The sequence below is a fragment of the Henckelia pumila genome, chromosome 1 (genome assembly GCF_033568475.1).
Source record: "Henckelia pumila isolate YLH828 chromosome 1, ASM3356847v2, whole genome shotgun sequence".
Classification (NCBI taxonomy): Eukaryota; Viridiplantae; Streptophyta; class Magnoliopsida; order Lamiales; family Gesneriaceae; genus Henckelia; species Henckelia pumila.
This window is the reverse complement of record NC_133120.1, coordinates 155,060,219-155,081,021: the sequence shown is the minus strand read 5'-3', so window position 1 is coordinate 155,081,021 and position 20,803 is coordinate 155,060,219. Positions and strand designations below refer to the sequence as shown.

The following is a 20,803-nucleotide window of genomic DNA, read 5'->3' as shown; positions in this document are numbered from 1 at the left end:
TTGCCAACACCTATGGCAAGCCCTCTCGTGGTCGCATCACTCAACTCAAGACGCAACTTTGGAATCCGGTAAAGGGCTCCGAATCTATCTCTGAGTTTATGCAGTTTATCAAATCCAAGGTTGATGACCTGGCTCTCATGAAGGCGCCGCTTGACATAGAAGATATTACCATCAAAGTCCTTCATGGCCTTGATGATGATTACAAGGAACTTGCTCATGCCATCCAGGCCCGTGATACTGCTATTTCGTTTGATGAGATCCATGAAAAGCTTCTCAATCATGAAGCTCATCTCGTTGTTTGAAGGGGCTCTCAATTATCTCCTCCAGTAACCAGGGCACCCAACCCAATGCTTTGCCTCCAACAGCCGCCTCCAGCCTCCTACACATGTCAGTGGCAACTCATCAATGCCGCGGCGCCAAGGCAACGCTTGGTCCCCTCGACCAACGTTCCAGCCGTCTACCCAAATGCAGGGTCAGCACTCCACGTCCGTATCTGGGGCACTGTACGCTGTCCAGAATTTCAGTTCATGCCTGCACATCATACTGCGCCCTATGGTGGCCAACCACGCACTTTCCCTGGCCTGCACCTTTCCTCGGCGGCCACTTACACTGCTACATCACCCGCTCCGTCTAACTGGCTCTTAGACTCAGGCGTAACTCATCATGTGATCTCTCCAATCTCTCTCTACACACCCCGTATGTTGGCTCTGATGGTGTTGTTGTTGGTGATGGCACTGGACTTCCCATCACTCACACAGGTTGTCTACTACCACCCTTTATCTCCTCTACACTATCGTTTCTCAATGCCCTCTGTGTTCCCTCAATTAACAAAAATATGTTATCTATTTCTTAACTTTGCAAAACTAATGATGTCATTGTTGTTTTCTCCTCCTCTACTTTTCAGGTGAAGGATATATCCTCGCACGAGAGCTATTCTCCATCAGGGCTCACTTAAAGGCAGTGTCTACTCATGGTCTGCATCTCAGCCTTCTCCACCATTGGTACTCTTTGCGTCTGTTGTGTCTCTCCTTACCTGGCATAGTCGTTTGGGTCACCCGTCTGCTCGAGTTTTACGTTATTTAGTAGTGTCACTACAAGAAAAATGGGATACGACAACGGAACCGTTGTACTTTAAGGTGTTGTCGAAAGTATAACATTCAACAATGATTTATATCCGTTGTGGATTCCAACGTACGACAACGGATATGCAACAGTAAATATCTGTTGTCGTATGCAGTATTTGACCACGGTTTATAACCGTTGTCTTAAGTTGCCTTTAACGACAGTTATAAACCGTTATCTATGTTGACATACGACAACAAATTTGCAACAGTTTATATCCGTTGTCGTAGACATTATTCAACCACATTTTAAAACCGATGTCCTATGTAGGTGTTTGCTTATTATTCAACCACGTTTTAAAACCGTTGTCGTATGTTATTTTTTACAACAATTTTAAACCGTTGTCTTAAATTGATTTTCACAACAGTTATTATTCGTTGTCCTCAACATTACAAATGAAACAAAATTTAAAATTTCTAAAATAAAATTGAATATACAATTTTTCAATATTACAAATCAATATTATTATTCTAAATTCTAAATCAATCTACACTAGAAAATATATTGATCGAGTTATGAACTAATCTATATAAATTAACTCGGAACTTTCCAATAGATCGAGCTATGAACTAATCTATATAAATTAACTTGGAACACTCCTTCCAGATTAACATATCCTCTACATCACGACTATCTGCACAAGTTGACAAATTCTAATAGCAAAAAAAATGTCAAAATTCTGGAATTCAAATCCATAAAACAAATATGCTGGGAAGATCGACTTGATAGTAAATTTCCAATACAGTTATCCAAAAAATCCGCATATGACTGAACCATCTTAGAAGATAAACAAAGAATTGAAGTAAGCAACAAAGACCACGTGACATCTCCCTGGCAAAATAGTACTTAAAGAACACCAGCATATAAATAAATTATAGACAACTATGTTTACCGAATCTTCCAAATCTGCATCCACATTTGAAATTTGATGCTACATCTGAAACTCGGTATGTCCGACTAATTCACGCTGCAACTTTATAAATTGTAATGTTTCAAAGAGTATCAAAAATAGTATAACATCAACATTTTCTTTAACAATAGTACCCATCGTTGTTGATCAGTTTACTAAAATAAAGCACCATTTCCCACAAGAAAAGTCCAAATTTACTATCATTATACAAACACATTACCTTTAGGCCATACCTTTGAGACATAAATTTTCACCATTCTCAGCCTAACACCTAAATCCCAGGTGGACTCTGAATTTAATGGAGCAAAAGGGATGGGACATGGGAGGATGTGATGGGATTAGATGAGAGGTGAGCAGGCATCTTGCTCTTGTACAAGACATGAAATTTTAACTTTTCCATATAATTTCAACTCAAGATTAGCCAAAAACAGATACTTAGCTGCACATCGAACAATTGACAAGAAAAATCCAAATACATTCCTTGTTGATAGTAATAAAAAAAGAAAACTCACAGATCTCGGGATTCCCTTATGCTTGTTGAAATATTTCTGGGGTATAATTGGAGTATCCTCATCTTCTGAAGATGAGTCATGCTCAAGGCCCACGGCAGAAGGGCCATTCCTTGAATCCTAGTCTGTGAAGATAGAATAGACCTGGCTTCAACTGATCTCTCACGTTGGAAATCAAAATCGTACAACTTAATAATAAGAAAATCAAGCAATCCTTCACGATTTCAAAATCATAATTTTTAATAATTAAGATATAATTAAAAGCTCAAAGTCAATATTTAAAAACAAGCTGAAATCCCATTAAAATATCTGTCTGGACCTTTTTGTTCTCTCAGCTTTTTTCACTAGGTCGAGCGAGCTTAGATTCATGATCGGCTGGACACGCGAGCTTTAACCAGTTAAGATCAAGATCATCAGAAAGCCCGAACATGAAAGCTCGAGCTAGAAAAATCTAAAGCTTGATCAGGCTTATGTGGTTAAGTCAGCTCGACGGGTTTATGCGTTGGCTAATGTGTTTAAAGCTCTATACTCAAACACAAGAGGAAAACCTTATATTAATTACTATTGCATTTGAAAAGAGAATCAAAACAAACCTTTACATATATAACTCAGAACAAATTATCACAGATGGTGTCATCAAGAAAGAACTATGATATATGAAAGAAATGGGAAAAATGCATGGCCATGTAGTTCTCTATCCTTTGTGTGGCATGGGATGTTGCATCTGCTGCTTCCTTGGCCATCCCAATTATAGCATAAGCAAGCCCAAAATTTATGGAAAATTTTAGCATTTAAACAAGAAGAAAAAAAAATGCCCACAAAATATGAAATAGATATAAATCCAGCTATCAAATAAATTGCTATTTTACCTTGGTTTTCTCTCTGGGATGAACATGTTTTGGAGTATATCTAAGAGTTTCAGCTTTCTCACCTACATTAGTACATGCGGATAAATGGCCGGTAACCTAAAGATGACAATATAATAAAAGGTAAAAACATGGAAAAAAGAAAAAAACAATGAAATCTTTCCATGAACTATCAAAAGTTGTATCCATGAACCTCGAATTCCTCCTCATCATCCTTCCATCTGGCACTGTATTCGAATTGATCATTTAGAAACAAAGTAGAGACACACCCAAGATAAATAATTTTTTACTGCCTCTTTTGTGATTACAAAAACCGAAACTTACAATAGAGCATATGAGAGAATAGAATAAAGATTAAGAAATAACAAATTTATGCTTCCAAACTTGGCTTAAGACACTAAAAAAAATACAAAATAGAGCGACGACCAAGACCAACTGCCCCGTAAATAAAAAATCAAACATCTGTCAACTGTCAATGCCTGCTTGACATGCTCGAGTAGTCCTGGGACCTTTTCCACCAAAGCTGTGACCAACTACCACTCGAGGAGTAATCCTCATATGACCAAGATTGTTGACAGAACAATTGAGGATAGTTAGACAAAAGAACAATAAGGAAACTAACTTCATTCACTATCATCTAGACGGATGGGAAATATACAGAAAATAAAGTGATGCTAACAAACATCAAATATTCTCACTAAAAATTGTTTTTAAATTATAAATTTCTCTAGATAATTGAGGCTTGTAGAAGAACTACCATAGTACAGGAGATCCAAGTGCATTATTTCCAAGACCAAAGAAGCATTCTTCCATGAAAACAAAATTATAATCAAACGTCAAATATGGATCAGTACAAAATTGACCTTTTAAAAAAAGCAAGAACCTTACCCAATTTTTTGGGGGATATTTTACAACTTTTTGGTACAAGATTCAATGCGAGTACAATAAGAAATTCAAAAAGCAAGAACCTTACCCAATTACATGCCTAGTGCCATTGTGAACAACTTGTGAAACCAACCCCATTCAGCCAAAAGAAGAAACACAGTCCATATATTCTCCATCTCTTCCCTCACAACTTGTTAGGCCTTCCCAACTCTGTATTTTGATACAAATTCACCAATTCACATGATATAGTTATGATAAATGTAATCAAGTTTGGAGCATGCCTATTTACATCTTAGTTGTAAAAATGTATTTAAATGATAGTTTTGTAATCATACAAAATCTTAATCAATGACAAGTACACTTTAAAGTATAAAGAACACAACAAGCAGAGGGAATGGATCAAGAATTGCAATAGCGCAAACAAGAATTTGATGGGTAAAAACACAATATGACAATTAAATTTCAAAGCAGAACATTAGTATAGTCTACAACTTTCAAGCAAAAAAATGATGTAGGGTGGTGCCATCAACAAACCTTGATTCTTTTTATTTGTTGAGGTCCTGAATCCGTGTAGCTAAATGTAAAAGGATGCCAGAACTTATGTTCCAAATTTGTCTTGGATTGATTCCATAACGTGTAGGTCAACGTTCTTCTTTCAAGCTCGGACTCAAGATCATTCATCTATCAAATGACAGGAAAGATATAGTGACCAACTACTCCAGGATACAATTTGCTATTATGCCATTTCCAGCCTAGAGGATTGTGACTTTTATTTTGTAAGGAATGGTCAGTTCCCGATACAGCGTAAATAAAAATAAGTAAATGGAATAGAAACGAAAGTAGCTTACAGCAAGTAAAGTCTGCACATAGTATTCATCCGGGATACAATTGTGTTGTTTCTAAAGTTTTTGGATTTAATTATAGGATTTTATTAGTTATATTCCTTGCCCAATAAAAGGCCAACGATGAGGATGGAAAGTAAAAATAAGACAAAAAGACATCCAGAAGCCGGTAAGTGTAGAACACTCAAAGAAAAGGCTTATCATGATGAAAGGATCAGCAGCAAAGGTAACTCACAAGATTCTTCTTGCCCCCACGGGAATCAACTTGTGGGCGTCTCTGCCAAAAACCCACAAATTATAAGTAAAGTACACCACATATTCATATTTAAAAATCTGGTAATATTAGATTTACGTTAAAAAATGTACAAGAATTGTCTTAGTTGACATGTCTAGCAAAAAAATTCTTCCACTTTTTTGGAATTCTCGATAAATAAAAAATAAAAATCTGTCCATGGAAGAACAATTATGAAACAATTAAAAGTTATACAAATTTTCTATATGAAATTTCCAAGATATATAATACCCGCTACAACAAAATAGTTCGGTCTGAAAGTGCTCCCTTTTGAATCTCATTCACCATGTTCACACATGCCTCCGCAGAGGCCTTAGGTGAAGGAACACTGCCTCCACCACTCAACACACTCCCTGCCCATTATCATAGTTGGCATATCAAAAAATAAATGAGATTCGCATACATCCAATATATGTAATTAAAAAATGGGAAAACATGCTTGACTTAAATAAATAGTAAAAGATGTGGCAAAAAAAGGAACCCATACACTGTCCAAAGGCAATAACGAGACAACTTTTCCGAACATGGAAACAAATTTAGGTGGACAGGACTCAAATCCCTGAACAGAAAGTGTGCTAACTACGCGAGAGTTTGATAGGTACTTTTAATAATATCAATACACAGAATCTAGAATAATAGTTGAAAATTTTAGTGAACAGAAATGAGATCTTCATCAAATGAACTATATGTTACCAAAGGAATAGAACACCCAAACACAGACACACACAAGTATAGAGAGAGATTAATTACTGTGGGCACAAGAGGATGAGATATGTACCTTGCAGAAGTTCCTGAAAATTGGAAAGACAGTGTCATCGGTAACTATTACTTTCACATGTCTTCGAGTTAAGGTGACCCACTGAAGTAAGCAAGCTAATTAGATTCATGTATGTGGACTGGAGAACCATCATCCATGTAAAAATGCACTCACTGAAACAGAGTGTTTTAAGATAAAATAATCACTCATTGCCAACCACTGGAAAAATTGATATGGGTTGCACGTACCAAAAGCAAAGTATTTTTCCCAGCACTCTGAATGAGGGAGTTTTATATCTACATTGGCATTGAACTTCTAATCAACCAAAAATATCTAAGCAAGAGAATTACCTGTGATCCTTGCGCCATTTTTTCTTTGGTATAACTGGGGACATTCTTGGATTATAGTGCACATTTTTTTTTTCAAGAAAGCTAGGTCCAAAAAAAAAAAAAGGCCGGTGAAGAAAGCATCACTCTAAATACCAAACACTGATATAAACATTCTTTCGAATTAAATTTCTTTACGAATGTATGAAACCAACCAAGCCACAATGGGTTTCATTCTCTTGTGTACCTGTCCACAAAACTCCTAGGAGAATTCATCAGATAATTGTAAATATAGCTGAAGTTGTACAGAGGAACACATCTATTGAATTTAAACAACCAAATCAGAATCAAAGTTCAATCTGGATGTAGGAAACTATTAACCATATCATTGAGATTTAGTCATCAATGTACGTGTAAGTTCAAGATGGACTTAATAATTTATTGATAATAATCCATAAAATTTCCATTCAAATAAACATCATTTGTTGGAAACTATTAACCATATCATTGAGATTTACTCATAATATAAGAGATAGAATTAGACAGCTCATTCAAAAAGCTACTTTTCTAAGAAAATACTCATTATCATTTCTTCGAGGCATGGAGAATTAAAAACAAACAGGATCAGAATCCATTGACCTTGCACATCAACCAGTTCTTAAAGTTCATATAACTCAAAAAAAGCATAGCAACAAAATACCAGTATCCAATATTTAATCCACCCATTCACTGAAAGCCCAAACAACAGTAAAGCTAAACCACAACATCGATCTACTAAAAGACCACGAAGCAAGAGAATGAAGCAACAAAACTTACACTTACAGTGATGGTCGCGACAGGATAGCATCGAGATTCAAGTTGTAAACTCGAGATTCAAGTCACCATTGGAGTTGCTAAGGCTTAGGCTAGCGGAAATGAGGTCGAACGACCTGTTTTCGGCGCTCGATCGGCGGCTACGGCGCCGGAGTTGAGCTGGGTTGAAGGCGACGGGTTGGGACTTAGGGTTTGGAGTTTGCCTTTTCTTTCTTTTGTTCTTTCTTATGTTAAAGACTTAAAGAAGCGGGTAGCATATTATTATTATTATTATTATTATTATTATTATTATATGTATATTTTTATTAAAAAAACAAAAAAGAAAAAAAAAAGACAACGGTTTGACAAAAGTGTTGTCTTAGACTACATAAAACAATAGAAAAAGACAACGGTAAAAACAAGCCGTTGTCGTAGAGTTTAAAAACAACGCACATAGACAATGGTTAATTAAAATCGTTGTCGTAGGCCATAAAAAACCCGCTCATAGACAACGGTTTTTAAAAACCGTTGTCTTTGACACATATAAGACAATAGATTTTTAAAAACCATTGTCTTTTTCATTAAAAATACGGTCAACGATAACGGTTTTTGTAAAAACCGTTGTTAAAGGCCAAAAGACAACAGTTTGTGTATAAAACCGTTGTCTTTTTAGTGTGGTTAATTAGCATATTTTTTGTAGTGTGTCTAAGTCAGTGTCCTGTTCGTCTTCTATTCGTAATTTTCATTCTAATTTGTGTCTATGCAATAAAAGTCACAAACTTTTGTTTCATGATTCTTCACTTACTTCGCGATTACCTCTTGATTTAATTTTTTCAGATGTCTGGACCTCTCCGGTTATCTCCAATGATGAGTATAAATACTATGTTATATTTGTTGATTACTATAGCAAATATATCTGGTTGTATCCCCTCAAACATAAATCGGATGTCTTCTTTTTTTTTAAATGTTTCAAGTCTCTTGTTGAGAAACGTTTTAATCGCCTCATCCATACTCTATATACTGATAATGGTGAGGAATTTCTTGCACTCAAATAATTTCTTCGTCTGCATGGAATATCTTATCTCACCACTCCACCCCCCATACTCCTGAGCATAACGGCTTCTCTGAACGCAATCACCGTCATATTGTGGAGACCGAGCTTGTTCTTCTACAGCACGTGTCAGTCCTACTCATTTCTGGCTCTTTTCCACTGCCACTTATCTCATCAATCGTCCACCCAAACACAACCTCTCATATAAATCATCCTTTGAGTGTCTCTTCACCACCACGCCGAACCTCTCCAAGCTTCGAATTTTTGGTTGTCTCTGTTATCCTTGGCTTCGTCCCTACTCTCCTCATAAGCTTACACTCTGGTCCTCCCCTTGTATTTTCCTTTGATATTACTTTACGCAGAGCGCCTATATTTGCTACGATCCATCTTCTGGTAAAGTCTTTGTCTCTCATCATATTGTCTTTGTAGAGTCATTGTTTCCATTTTCCAGTGGTGGTTCTGAAGATGGACGTTACTCTCATGCTGCTAGGAAAGCTGGACGTTACTCTAATGAGCCTCCTAGCATGCCTGTGGAGGACTCCTGTGTTGTTGATCTGCTGTGACCGCTCGGATCAAACCTATAGGTACAACCACACTCTCCTAGAACCCCCCATTATAACGGTACATCCGGTTCTAGAATATCTCCTAGAACTTCCCATTATAGCGGTACATCCGGCTCTAGACTAAATACATGTATAACAAAGAAATAAGTTCAACGTGTATGCGCACATGACATATGAATATGGAAAGTGGTAAACCATTCATCATGCCACATAATAATGCCACATAAATGCAACATATAAATATGTATACTCGCTAGAAATCTCAGTCAATGTGTACATACCTATAAGATAGTTCGAGTCTAGTAGGACCTAGGTTCCAAGCCTATAATCAAAACTTCACTGTATCACTACATAAGTTCTATAAGCCTTAACTAATAGATACTCCCAAAACATAATAAGATTCTCGGACCATACCTTCGTCCGTAGTAAGCCCTTTGGAGTCACTCGTTCTGGAGGACTATAACAACACCTTTATTATTCCAGAACCTCTCTATTAACCGATAGGGCCCTCAAGTGTATACCTCACACTATATATAACTTGAAGAAGGAAACTTAGGAATTCGTAATTCATTTTTGAATCCGAAGACCCCTATTTATAGCCCCAAACTCAGCCACGTTCGGAGCCTCCGATCATGGGATCGGAGCCTCCGATCTCTGCATGAGCGGCACGTGGCGATCGAAGAGTCTGAACTCGAGATCGGACCGTCCGATCTGATGACTACTCGACACTTGTCAAAACTCGTGGCTTAATCATCGTGCATTGCTGGTCGGGGAAGACCGGACCATCCGTTCTTTGATCGGAGCGTCCGATCATGCCTTAACTCCGAAGTAAACAGCCTCATTTCGGAGCTTCCGATCTTGCAGGGTTCGGACCGTCCGATCATGTCCAAACTTTTGAATTCCAATTCTTGCATATGAAGCCCGATTAAGCCCTTGAATGGTTAAATACTAACCATTAATCATATTTATCATATTATTTTCTTAAAATGTACTCTGGGTTACTACAGCTGTAGGAGATTTCAATTTTCAATTTCTCCACCAAAGTCAATAGACCTTAAAAAACAAAGTCAATAGAATGTGAATTAGTTAAGTACAAATTTTTTCAAGAAATTTTAAGAGGCGCAAAGGCCTCACGTGACCTTAATGATCTTCTTCGCCTTTGCAACCAACAAGATACACAATCTGTTAGAAATATTTTAATTTCAATAATTTATTATTTGAATTTTGAAAATTATATCTACATCAGCGTACCTCGTCACAATCACAAAATGACTTAGTCGATGTCATTGAAGCAATGATTGGATTTGTGTTTGACAAGAAAAACGAACGATCTTCGCTATTTGCTTGAAATTTTCAAAGGAATTTATTTTATATCATTGATGCTAAAAAAACTATTATATCTAACAAAAAATATAAATTTTGGTTTATAAATAAAGCATTACCTCGGCACACAATTTGGCATATTTTTTTATGTGGGTCTACTGCTTCGGATGAAAGCAGTAGTATATATTCTTTAGCATACTTTAAATCTCTGTAACTTTATTAACAGAATTATTCCTCATGTCCCCTGTCATTGTTGCATTGACGTATTTTTTGTACACGTTGTTGTGTATGTTATCAATGTCTAAAAAATACTGGAATCAATCTTGAACCTTGATATTTAGTATTTAATATGTTATCTCGACACACGTGATGGAAGAAACAAGTATGCACACTTTTGCGTCTACTTGATTCCTCACGAGTGACAAAAATTTATCATGAACATGGATTTCAGTTATTAGAGATAAAAAAATATTTCCCATTGGTTCGAGCTCAGTGAGGAAAACCCGAAACGGGATGGTTTAAGGGAGTTTTTCATGTATGGGTTAGGGTTCAGAGATTTTTAAAAATCCTAGAATCATATTGAGGCGGGTATAAATTTAACTAAAATCTTTTCAAAGTCCAATATGATTCAGGGTTTTTAAAAATCCACGAACCCGAAATCATACATGAAGAAGCTCCCCGAAAACCGTTCCATTTCGGTTTCCCTCACAGGCCCCCCAAAATAGTGGAAAAAATAGTCATCTCTGATGAATGAAATCTATTTTCATGATAAATTATTGTCACCCGTGAGGAATCAAATACAATAAAAAGTGTGCGCATTTGTTTCTTTCATCACGTGTGTCGAGATGACATATAAAATACGCAATTTCAAGATTCAAGATTACGTAAAATATTTTTTCGGCATCGATGACGTACACAAAAATGTGTACAAGAAATCTGTCAATACAACAAAGGCAGGGGACGTGATGAATAATTGTGTTAGTAAAGTGATAGAGATTTTAAAGTATGCTAAATAATATGGACTACTTATTTCATCCGGAGAAATGGACTCACAGATCAAAAATCAATATAGCAAATGTTGTGATGCGGTAATGTCTTATTTATAAACTAAAATTTAGTATTTTTGTTAGATATAATAATTATTTTTAGCATCAACGATACAAAAAAATTCAATTGGGAAATTGAGAGCAAAGAGCGAAGTTCATGCACTTTTCTTTCAAACGAATACACAATCACTGCTTCGATGACATCAACTAAGTCGTCTTGATATTGTGACGAGCTACATTGATGCAATTATAATTATCCAAATTCAAATATTAAATTATTGAAATCAACTTTATTTCCAACAGATTGTGTACCGTGTTGGTTGCAAAGGTGATCTAAGGATTGTGACGGTCACTTACGACCTTTTCCCCTCGAATACGCACCTGCATGTACTAGAAAATCAGTCTTATAACTCGATATTGGTGGTTAAGTGTATAAAGAAGTACAAGTAGCTTGGAAAGCACTTGGTTGAGTTCTTGAAATTATGTTCCTTACAATGAGCTTCTACACATCTATATATACACAAGTGTCTTTGCATCTAGATCCTTCTACTCTACTCTACATATTAGAGAATTCTAGATTTTATATGTAAATGAGTGTTATAGGGTAATCTAGATCTTCGTACTTGTTTCCAAATTTTTAGAAGACCTGGAAGATTTTTGACCCGACTTTTTCCTCAACATTTTAGATCTTCCTAGAGATGGAAATTTTATCCACGAGTTCGGGGCCCCGAACCCATACCCGAAAAAGTCCCCAAACCCGTGCGATTTTGCGTTTTTCCCACAGGGTCTCAAACCAGTGAAGAAAAGTGTCCCGAACCCATACCCGAAAAAGTCCCCAAACCCGTCCGGTTTTGCGTTTTTCCCACAGGGTCTCGAACTAGTGAAGAAAAGTGTCATCTCCAGAAGGATCTATAATGTTGTGGAAAATGTGTACCGATACAAATTGTGTAGTAACCCGTACCCCGATTTAAGTAATTACATAATGAATTAAGGTTTAAATGGGTGTGTAAGCAATCGGAACTTCCGGTAGGAGATCGGAGCTTCCGGAGAGAACGGAACTTTTGATGCAGCATCGGAGCTTCCAATGACGTGTACCTATGACTAAGATTCCGATTTTGACAAGTGTCGTGCATGCGGAGAACGGAGCTTCCGTTGTGCACAACGGAGCTTCCGATCTGCACCAGATTTTGCCTATAAATAGGGGCATTCGGATGTTAAATTTGGTAAGAAAACATTCAGAGTGTTCAGTCTATAGTAAGCTATACATTGAGGGCCCTATCGGTAATAGTCAGATTCTGGAATAACAAAGAAGTTGTTATAGTCATCCAAAGTCAGCGACTTCAAAGGGCTATCGACGGACGAAGGTATGATCCGGGAATCTATTTAAGTTTTGGGAGTATTTATTAGCTTAGTTAAGGCTTATATTACTTATGTAGTGATACGATGAACTTTGAATATAGGCTTGGAACCTAGGATCCTACTAGACCTGAACTAGCCTAGAGATACGTACACATTGACTGAGATTGCCAGCGAGTATACATGTTTATATGTTGCATTTATTTGGCATTATTATATGACATGATATATGATTTACCGTTTTCCATATTCATATGTCATGTGCATATACACGTTGAGCCTATACCTTGTTATACCTGATTATAGAGCCGCTCAGCTCTATACTCGATAGTCTGTCACTGAGAGTACCGCGACGGCGAGGACATGTATGTCTGACTACTCTGGTGTACTAGACGAGTGTGGTTGCATCCAGAGGTTGATCCGCGAGGTGGCAGCACTCATGTGGCGCCGGTACTGAGCATGACTTTTCATATGATCATTTACCAGTCATCATGTTGCATGCATTATATACATATGTTTACTCATGTTTATGTACTGGGCGTTAGCGCTCACGTCCTAGTTGTTATCTTGAACACCCTATTCCACGGGGCATGTCGCAGGATGGACGGAGCTGGTAGTTCAAGGCAGGACTAGGGAGCAGGAGCCTTGAGGAGTTAATTATACAGCAGGATTCGATATAGCTGTATAATGTTTACTTTTAAGTTTTTCGATATGGTTGTATCACTACAGTAATAAGCCTGGATATATTTTACTAAGCTGATATGTAATTTATGGATTATGTTTCCGCACGTTTTACTCTGTTAAGTATTTTGCTGTATTAAGTTTAATTCATGCTATTAGTTGCCAGTTAGTAGGTGATTTCATGCAGGGTCACTACAAATTGTGATGTGTGTTGAATAGCCGGCATTTTACTGATTCTCTCTAGGTTTCAAAGTTGTCAAGATTGAAGAACAAAAGTTTTGTTAAATTGGTTGTTATTGTGTCGACGGGAATCTCCATGTTTCAGCTTATGAATTCATTACTTTATAAGAGATCTCTTTATGACATCTTAAATGATATGTAGAATGTTTATAGATTGCTTGATTTAGTTTTGAAATCAGAACTGAGTGTATTTTTTTTATTTTTTTTTCTGACTGCATGCAGGAAGGAAATGAGTATAGGGGCGCATTCTATTTTGGAGGTCCGAATTGTTCGGGCCTCCGAGACCTCTATCATCTCCGGAAGTTCTGAAGCTGATTTTTCACTTATTTTTGTCAAATAGTGACTTGTTATGGTCAGTTTGGATACAAAAGTCATTGGCTTAAAAAAAACACTTAAATAAGACCAGCTTTTTAAAGTGATTTTATTATTAAAAAAAGTAGAAGCGGTTTTAGCATTGGGATAAATGTTGAAAAAGTGATTTTTTTTTTTTTTTTAAATAGAAACAGAAGCAGAAGACAAAAATTCAAATTTTTTGGCTTTTAAAAAAACACTTATTAGTTATTTTCACTTAAATAAATATTTTTTAGAAAAAAAATGTTGTTGTAAATAAACGCCTAAGTTTTTAAGAAAAATATTTTTTAAAAAAAATAAGTGTTTTTTATGTGGTTGGACTCACTCTTAATCATGTTTTATCACTTTTAAAATTTAGTGTAAATTTTTAATATGTAAAAGGGAATTCGGGTTACAGCAAAGTTGATCCATCTTCTCTCTTTTTTTATTTATTATTTATGAATATATTTCAAATTTTGAGACATGCAACCTATTTTATTTATAATTTAAGAATAATTTCATTCTTTTTAGCAATACAGTTTGAAGATGTTGAATACACAATTAATTTAATTGATTTGCATAACTACTTAGCAATAAAATAATGCAGAAATTACAAATGTATTCATGTTCTTTTTTTCCAATTTGATCGCAAGTATAAATTTTTTTTATTATTTGATATCAAGAAGATATAAATTTGTATTTAAATAATATTTTATTCATATAATAATATCGAATTAAAAAAGGATAATATCTAAAAGGGTGTTTGGCTGAGCTTATTAAAAAGAGTTTATAAGCTGCTAGAGCTTAAAAGTTGTTTTATGAGCTTATATTGTTAGGACTTATTTTAAAAATAAGCTGTTAAAGTATTTGTTTGAACTTATTTTAAACGATTTAAAGATATTGATATGCTTGATATTATAATATCTTTTTATTGTCAAAATTACAAAAAAAAAAAAAAAAAGTATAATGCTATGAAGATAATGTTTTGAGTTATACATATAAACAAAAATAATTTTAGAATAAACTTATATTAAAAAAATAAAACTATTGTTATATTTTAATTTAGAAAAATTTATGTGATTTGGAAAAAATTTTAAAATATTATTTAATATTTAATGAGTGGATGATATGATGGGGATTTATGAAAATATTCAAGGATATTTTGGAGAGATATAATGTTAAAATAAGATCTCAGTTTATTTCGACAGCTTATAAGTTGTTTGAAAAAAATTTTACCAAACAAATTTTAATATTTTATAAGCTCCAAAACAACTTATAAGCTTGTTGGTATATTTTAATTTGGATCGTTCTGACTATGGCTATGAATTGATCTGATCTGGAAAGCGAACTAATCTGACTGCTATTAGATCAATTATGAGTTCAGATGGGTTAGCAACTGAGCTCAAGTCTTTCTCGAGTGTCGATGTTAATTGACCAACAAATATAATGTGCAGAAACAGGCCAACTAACAGATTGAATATTTAACAAATGGCCAGGTTGAATGGTGAGGTGATTTTGAATGTGTTTGACAGATAGAAAATAATACATCAAATTTGTTTTTGGATGTTCGGAGCTAAATTCTTCTACGTCATCCCTTCTTCCAACTTAGAAGGAGTCACTCTAGAAGACTTTGACTATTACAACACTTTGCAGCAGCCCGATCCAAAACTAAGACTTACACTACTGCCTATCTCAGAACTCCTAGACTTAGCTCAAAAACTCAATCCTCGACTGATTTTTGTTACAATAATAGTGTTTTACAGAGCACTCAACTGATATGATATGATGAGATTACAACTTGATAGACTTAGCACAAATTATCATACACTTGATCTGATATTACTCTAAGAGTGTGTTTGATCAATTTTCTTCAACTGTTCTTGAAGCTCTTAATTCGATTGATTGATAACTTGAACGCTTTTTGTATTTCGAGAGTGTTTCAGAATGTAAGAAATTTTTTCAATGATCATATGTTTCTCAATTGATCTACATGAGCTATTTATAGCTTTGGATTGCAATGGTTATAAGATTCAAATACCATGTGCATCTAAATAAGAGATCTGTTGTTTTGTCCTTCTCCACGTCATCATTCCCGAAAAGTAGTACACTGGTAGTGCTCTGCGCATTCTGATCTTGTTTGGTGTACGAAAAATCTTATCCAAAGGTTGTTAGCTTTGAGTGGTTATTGATAAGATCTTTTGATCCGTTCTCTAACTGATCTGCTTGTGCTTTGATCTGCTCTTCAATTAGTCTGCTCTTTCAACTTGGTCTATTCTGCTAATTGGTTTGATCTTTAACTGGTCTGCTCTTCTATGTTGTCTGCTAGTTGGTCTGCTAGCTACTCTGCTCTCCAATTGGTCTTCATACTTGTATGCTTGTGCATTGGCCTGCTTCTTTGATTTGATTGGCTTATTTGATATGCTCTTCCTTCAGTTTAGTTTATGTTTAAAGTAGTTTCTCAAACACCGAAAGTTAGATACGCTATTATTCCTAACAAAACTATTTTGTAGAGCTTATAAGCTCAGCCAAACAACCTCCTACTCGAACATTTCTGATTTTTTTTCCATATCTATTATAATTATAATTAATTAAATAAACATGTAGAATAACAACATTACTAAAACAGTAGTTCAAAAATAAAAAATAATTTACATAAACCCAACATTTACTTTGTTTAAATAAAATATTTCTTATATATTGTAGAGCCAGACAAAGTATTTACCGTGTATAAATATTTCATTAAAAGGATATTAAGCTTCTGGTCCAAAATGTTAAATAATGTGGTGCTAACATTTATAATATTCGCAATGTATCTTAACCAAACATTTTGAAGACTTATCATTTTTTTAGATTTCATCACATTCATGATTATGATTTATTTTTTTTATGACTTGAAAATTCGCATCCGTTACTTTTCGATGCGATTGGGTAAATTATTGGGCTAACACGATTGCTTACAATCTACTCTAGCCTGATAAACTACACTTATCAACAAGTTATGTGCGACATATTCACCCGAGAAAATATTGATATAGGGGAAATCAAACTTCTGACTATTTATCAATATCTAACTTACCTACTCCAAATCATGTCTACGATTTTATTTACTTGGCTAAGAGGACAAGATTATTATGACCCTCACTATTGCACAGTAATACAAATGGAACAACTGAGGTATTGAAATACCAATGGAAATATCATTCCACACACATGACTCGATCAGAACATGACTCTCATAACAATGGAGATATCATTCCACCCACTGCTTCCCAGAGACGACGCCAATTGTTATGCAATAAAATCTTGGATATCTCTACAATGGTATGATATTGTCTAAATATTAACTCATAGTTTTTTTCTTGATCTTTCAATGAAGGACTTGTCCAAATTAAAGGGGTGATATCAATGACGATATCATTTCATATATTAACCCATTATCTTTTTTTGATCTTTTAATATGGGACTTTTGTTGCATTCCCAACCATCTCTCTCAAAAGAAGTCCCACCATTATTCACATGGTGTGGGCCTCCCCTCTGTCCATCCTCCAATCGAGGCCACTCCCTCCCCTCAGTCCGTCCTTCAATCGAGGTCACTCCTCTTCAATGCGTTAGAGCGCACGCCTTACATGAATTACCGGGAGTCTTCACCTCACCTCCTTTGTTTAAGTATTCTAAGAATTCCACCCACATGGCTTGATCAGACTATGGCTCGGTTTCGCCCAAACGGCGGCGCCATCTGTTATGCAATGGAATCTGCATATCTTCATAATTGTATGATATTGTCTGCTTTGTGTCTAACTCTCATGGATTTTTTTTTGGTCTTCACCCCAAAAATCCTCATACCAATGGAGATATCATATCATATATTAACCATGGTCTTTTTCTTGATTTTTCAATATGGGACTTTAGTAGCATTCCCAATAAATATATATATATATATATATATATATATATATATTTGACGTTAGCAACAACTACGAACATACATTTTGATTTAAATTCTGCATCGTTTTTTACCGTAAAAAATTAATTTTATATATATATACTTATATATATTGTAAGTATACATATTTCAAGCTGATTGTAAATATTCAAATAAATAATTTTACGTGATTCAAAAGATGTAATTAATTATTCTGCCGGATAGGATTTTAAAAACAAGTGGAAATTGCTACTTTTATTTTGGGTCATTTGTTAGTCCTTTTGAGATTTTGATCCCTTATGTTGAATGGAGTGTTTTTATGGTGTCTTTCATTTTTTTTCCCCCATTTTTTTGCAATTTTGTTCTATTATTTTGAGATTTTAGTCTTTTTTTATGAAAGTGTTTACATGATATACTAAATACATGTACTGTCAAAATCAAAAATAACAAACTAAAAATATTCCCTTCAAATACACGCGTAATAATATACCTGGAAGAAAAATTAATTACAAGATAAATATATAGCGACGTGACATGCTGTTACGGGTTCATGTTCTTTTTGTAAAAATTTCAATTTATCTATCTATCTATATATACACACACATATCACTTAATATAAGTTTCTTATTAATCGTACGTGCATGCATGGAAGGAGACAAAAGTATTTTTTCGGTTTTAAATAAAAGGTACAAGTTCATCCTCTTATTTATAGTACCCTGTGGTGGCATAACATTTCTACATACGTGATTTGAATTTAAAACAAGGCTGAAGGCACAATGGGTAGGACCCCATGCTGCAACAAAGTTGGGTTGAAGAAAGGGCCATGGACACTAGAAGAAGACCAAAAGCTATCATCTTATGTTCAAGAGCATGACCATGGAAGTTGGCATTCCCTTCCTCCCAAAGCCGGTACGCGATATCCATATTTCCCATGTCGATTATAAAAGAAAAAAGAAAAATAAAGGAAGATAGTATTGTATCTAATTAGCATGAAAAACCAGTTTATATTGAATAATGATCGATATAACGGTTGAAACTACCGGATGATTAAAATATTTAATTTGTATAACTGATAAAATGCTCGATGTTATATCTGCAGTATGAGTATTTGTAGGATATACAATTTTAATCTTGTTGAATGCGTAAGTTTATATCGCGTTAGGTTCATTTTAAGCTAAGGACATGAGGCGGATTCATATATTTGGTACATATATATTCATATATATGCAAGAGATCAACTTAACTTCTTTTAAATTTTAATGTGATGCAATATATAGTGTGGACAGCAATGGATTTCTCTTATTTGGTATGGAATGTAGGGTTAAAAAGATGTGGGAAAAGCTGCAGATTAAGATGGACAAATTATTTGAGGCCTGGTATTGAAAGGGGAAAGTTCAGCTCACAAGAAGAACAAACCATCATTCAACTTCATGCTTTCCTTGGAAACAGGTGAAAAGTAATTAAACAATTGAGATTAGTAATGTTTGATATGAAAGATACGATTTTGAGTCATTAATCCATCTACCTTTTTAACTCGAGTTCTATAATCGTAGGAGTTACTCGAAATAGTTGTATGATCGCAATCACCCAAATCAATGCGGGCACTTGGATAAAGATTATAATGACGTTAATTTTTTAAGAACTCGAGCCAAGGATTATACAAAACAAAATGAGTAATCAATCAATATCTAATCATCTACACCAAACTATCTGTTGTGGTACTAAATATCCAAGTACCTTTTTGTCATGCATGTGAACGTACACTTAATTTTATTCCACTTTTGAATTGATTGATTGACCATTTAATCAGTAAATATTACAAATTTTGTTGGTATTAATTTTCATGTCTCAGATGGGCTGCCATAGCGAGTCACTTTCCAAAAAGAACAGACAACCAAATAAAGAATCATTGGAACACTCACATCAAGAAAAGATTTATCAAAATGGGAATCGATCCAATGACTCACAAGCCCAAAATGTATTCCTCGGGTTGCATCCAATCTAAGGACTTGGCCAACCTAAACCACATGGCTCAGTGGGAGGGTGCTCGGCTCCAAGCCGAAGCTCGGCATCTCCGTGAGTCCCGCGTCCTATATCAGCCAGATCAAAAAGCCACAGCTCCTCCACGGGCACCACCGCCTCCTCCTCCTCCTATACTCATGCCACCGTGTTTAAACATGCTGAAACAATGGCAAGAAACTTGGACAAAACATGGTAATAATGCGAAAAATATGCGTGAATGCATAGTTGGAAACCCTAGCAACAACCACCATTTCCCAGATGAGCTCAAGACCATCGTGGGGAACTCAATATTGGATCATGATCAGCTTAAAGATATTACAAACCCTGGTGAAAATCCGGCTTTCATCGCTGATTCGTTGAGGTTTCCAGGTCATTTGGATGAGTTTACAAACTTCCTAAGTGGTGTTGATTATGGAAATGCTCCTAACCCTGATGATGGTGATGGTTTGGAGTTATTTCTTGATGAGAATGGGGCTAATTACTTGCTAAACGCCTTAACGCTCTCGATGTATCCGCACGCGTTCTATTAGGGTTCTTGTTATTGAACCATATATATCATCATAATGTTAGAATAAATAAGCTAGTCTAATATGTTAAGTTTGTTTTCCAAGCACTAATAATAAGTTAGTAGATGATTGACATGTAATAGAGATTTTTTTAAGTTTACGTGCATTGCGTACTTTTATTTTTGTAGTTTATTGGTTTTAAATTATATATGTACATCTATTCCTTGGGTTCTTACCCAAAATACGAATACTCAAGGAATATCTCTACTACTATAATTAATATAGAAAAATACTAGATGTACACCTTGATTTATATCAATTTACAATTCTCCTCATTAAATACAAAACTACTCATAATAAGAAATAAATATCTCGTTCGTCAAGGAAAGTTTTGTAATTAATAAGTAAGATGGTGTACATCTTGCATTACGCATATATATTAAAACCTTGATACATACGTTG

General features: G+C 35.1%; 1 protein-coding gene and 1 long non-coding RNA gene across 2 annotated transcripts; one reads left to right on the top strand and one right to left on the bottom strand.

Moving 5' to 3' along the window:
• Nucleotides 1-4,831: 4,831 nt before the first annotated feature.
• Nucleotides 4,832-6,314, bottom strand: LOC140882972 (uncharacterized). The gene is made up of 3 exons (XR_012150303.1): nucleotides 6,205-6,314; nucleotides 5,141-5,411; nucleotides 4,832-4,973 (listed from the first exon to the last, which is right to left on the bottom strand). It is a non-coding gene; the product is annotated as an uncharacterized lncRNA (long non-coding RNA).
• Nucleotides 6,315-18,589: 12,275 nt separating this feature from the next.
• LOC140874266 (transcription factor MYB106-like) lies at nucleotides 18,590-20,365 on the top strand. Its single transcript, XM_073277538.1, has 3 exons — nucleotides 18,590-18,722; nucleotides 19,133-19,262; nucleotides 19,666-20,365. The coding sequence occupies exons 1-3, from the start codon at nucleotides 18,590-18,592 to the stop codon at nucleotides 20,363-20,365; spliced, it is 963 nt and encodes a 320-aa protein (XP_073133639.1).
• The last annotated feature ends 438 nt before the right edge of the window (nucleotides 20,366-20,803 follow it).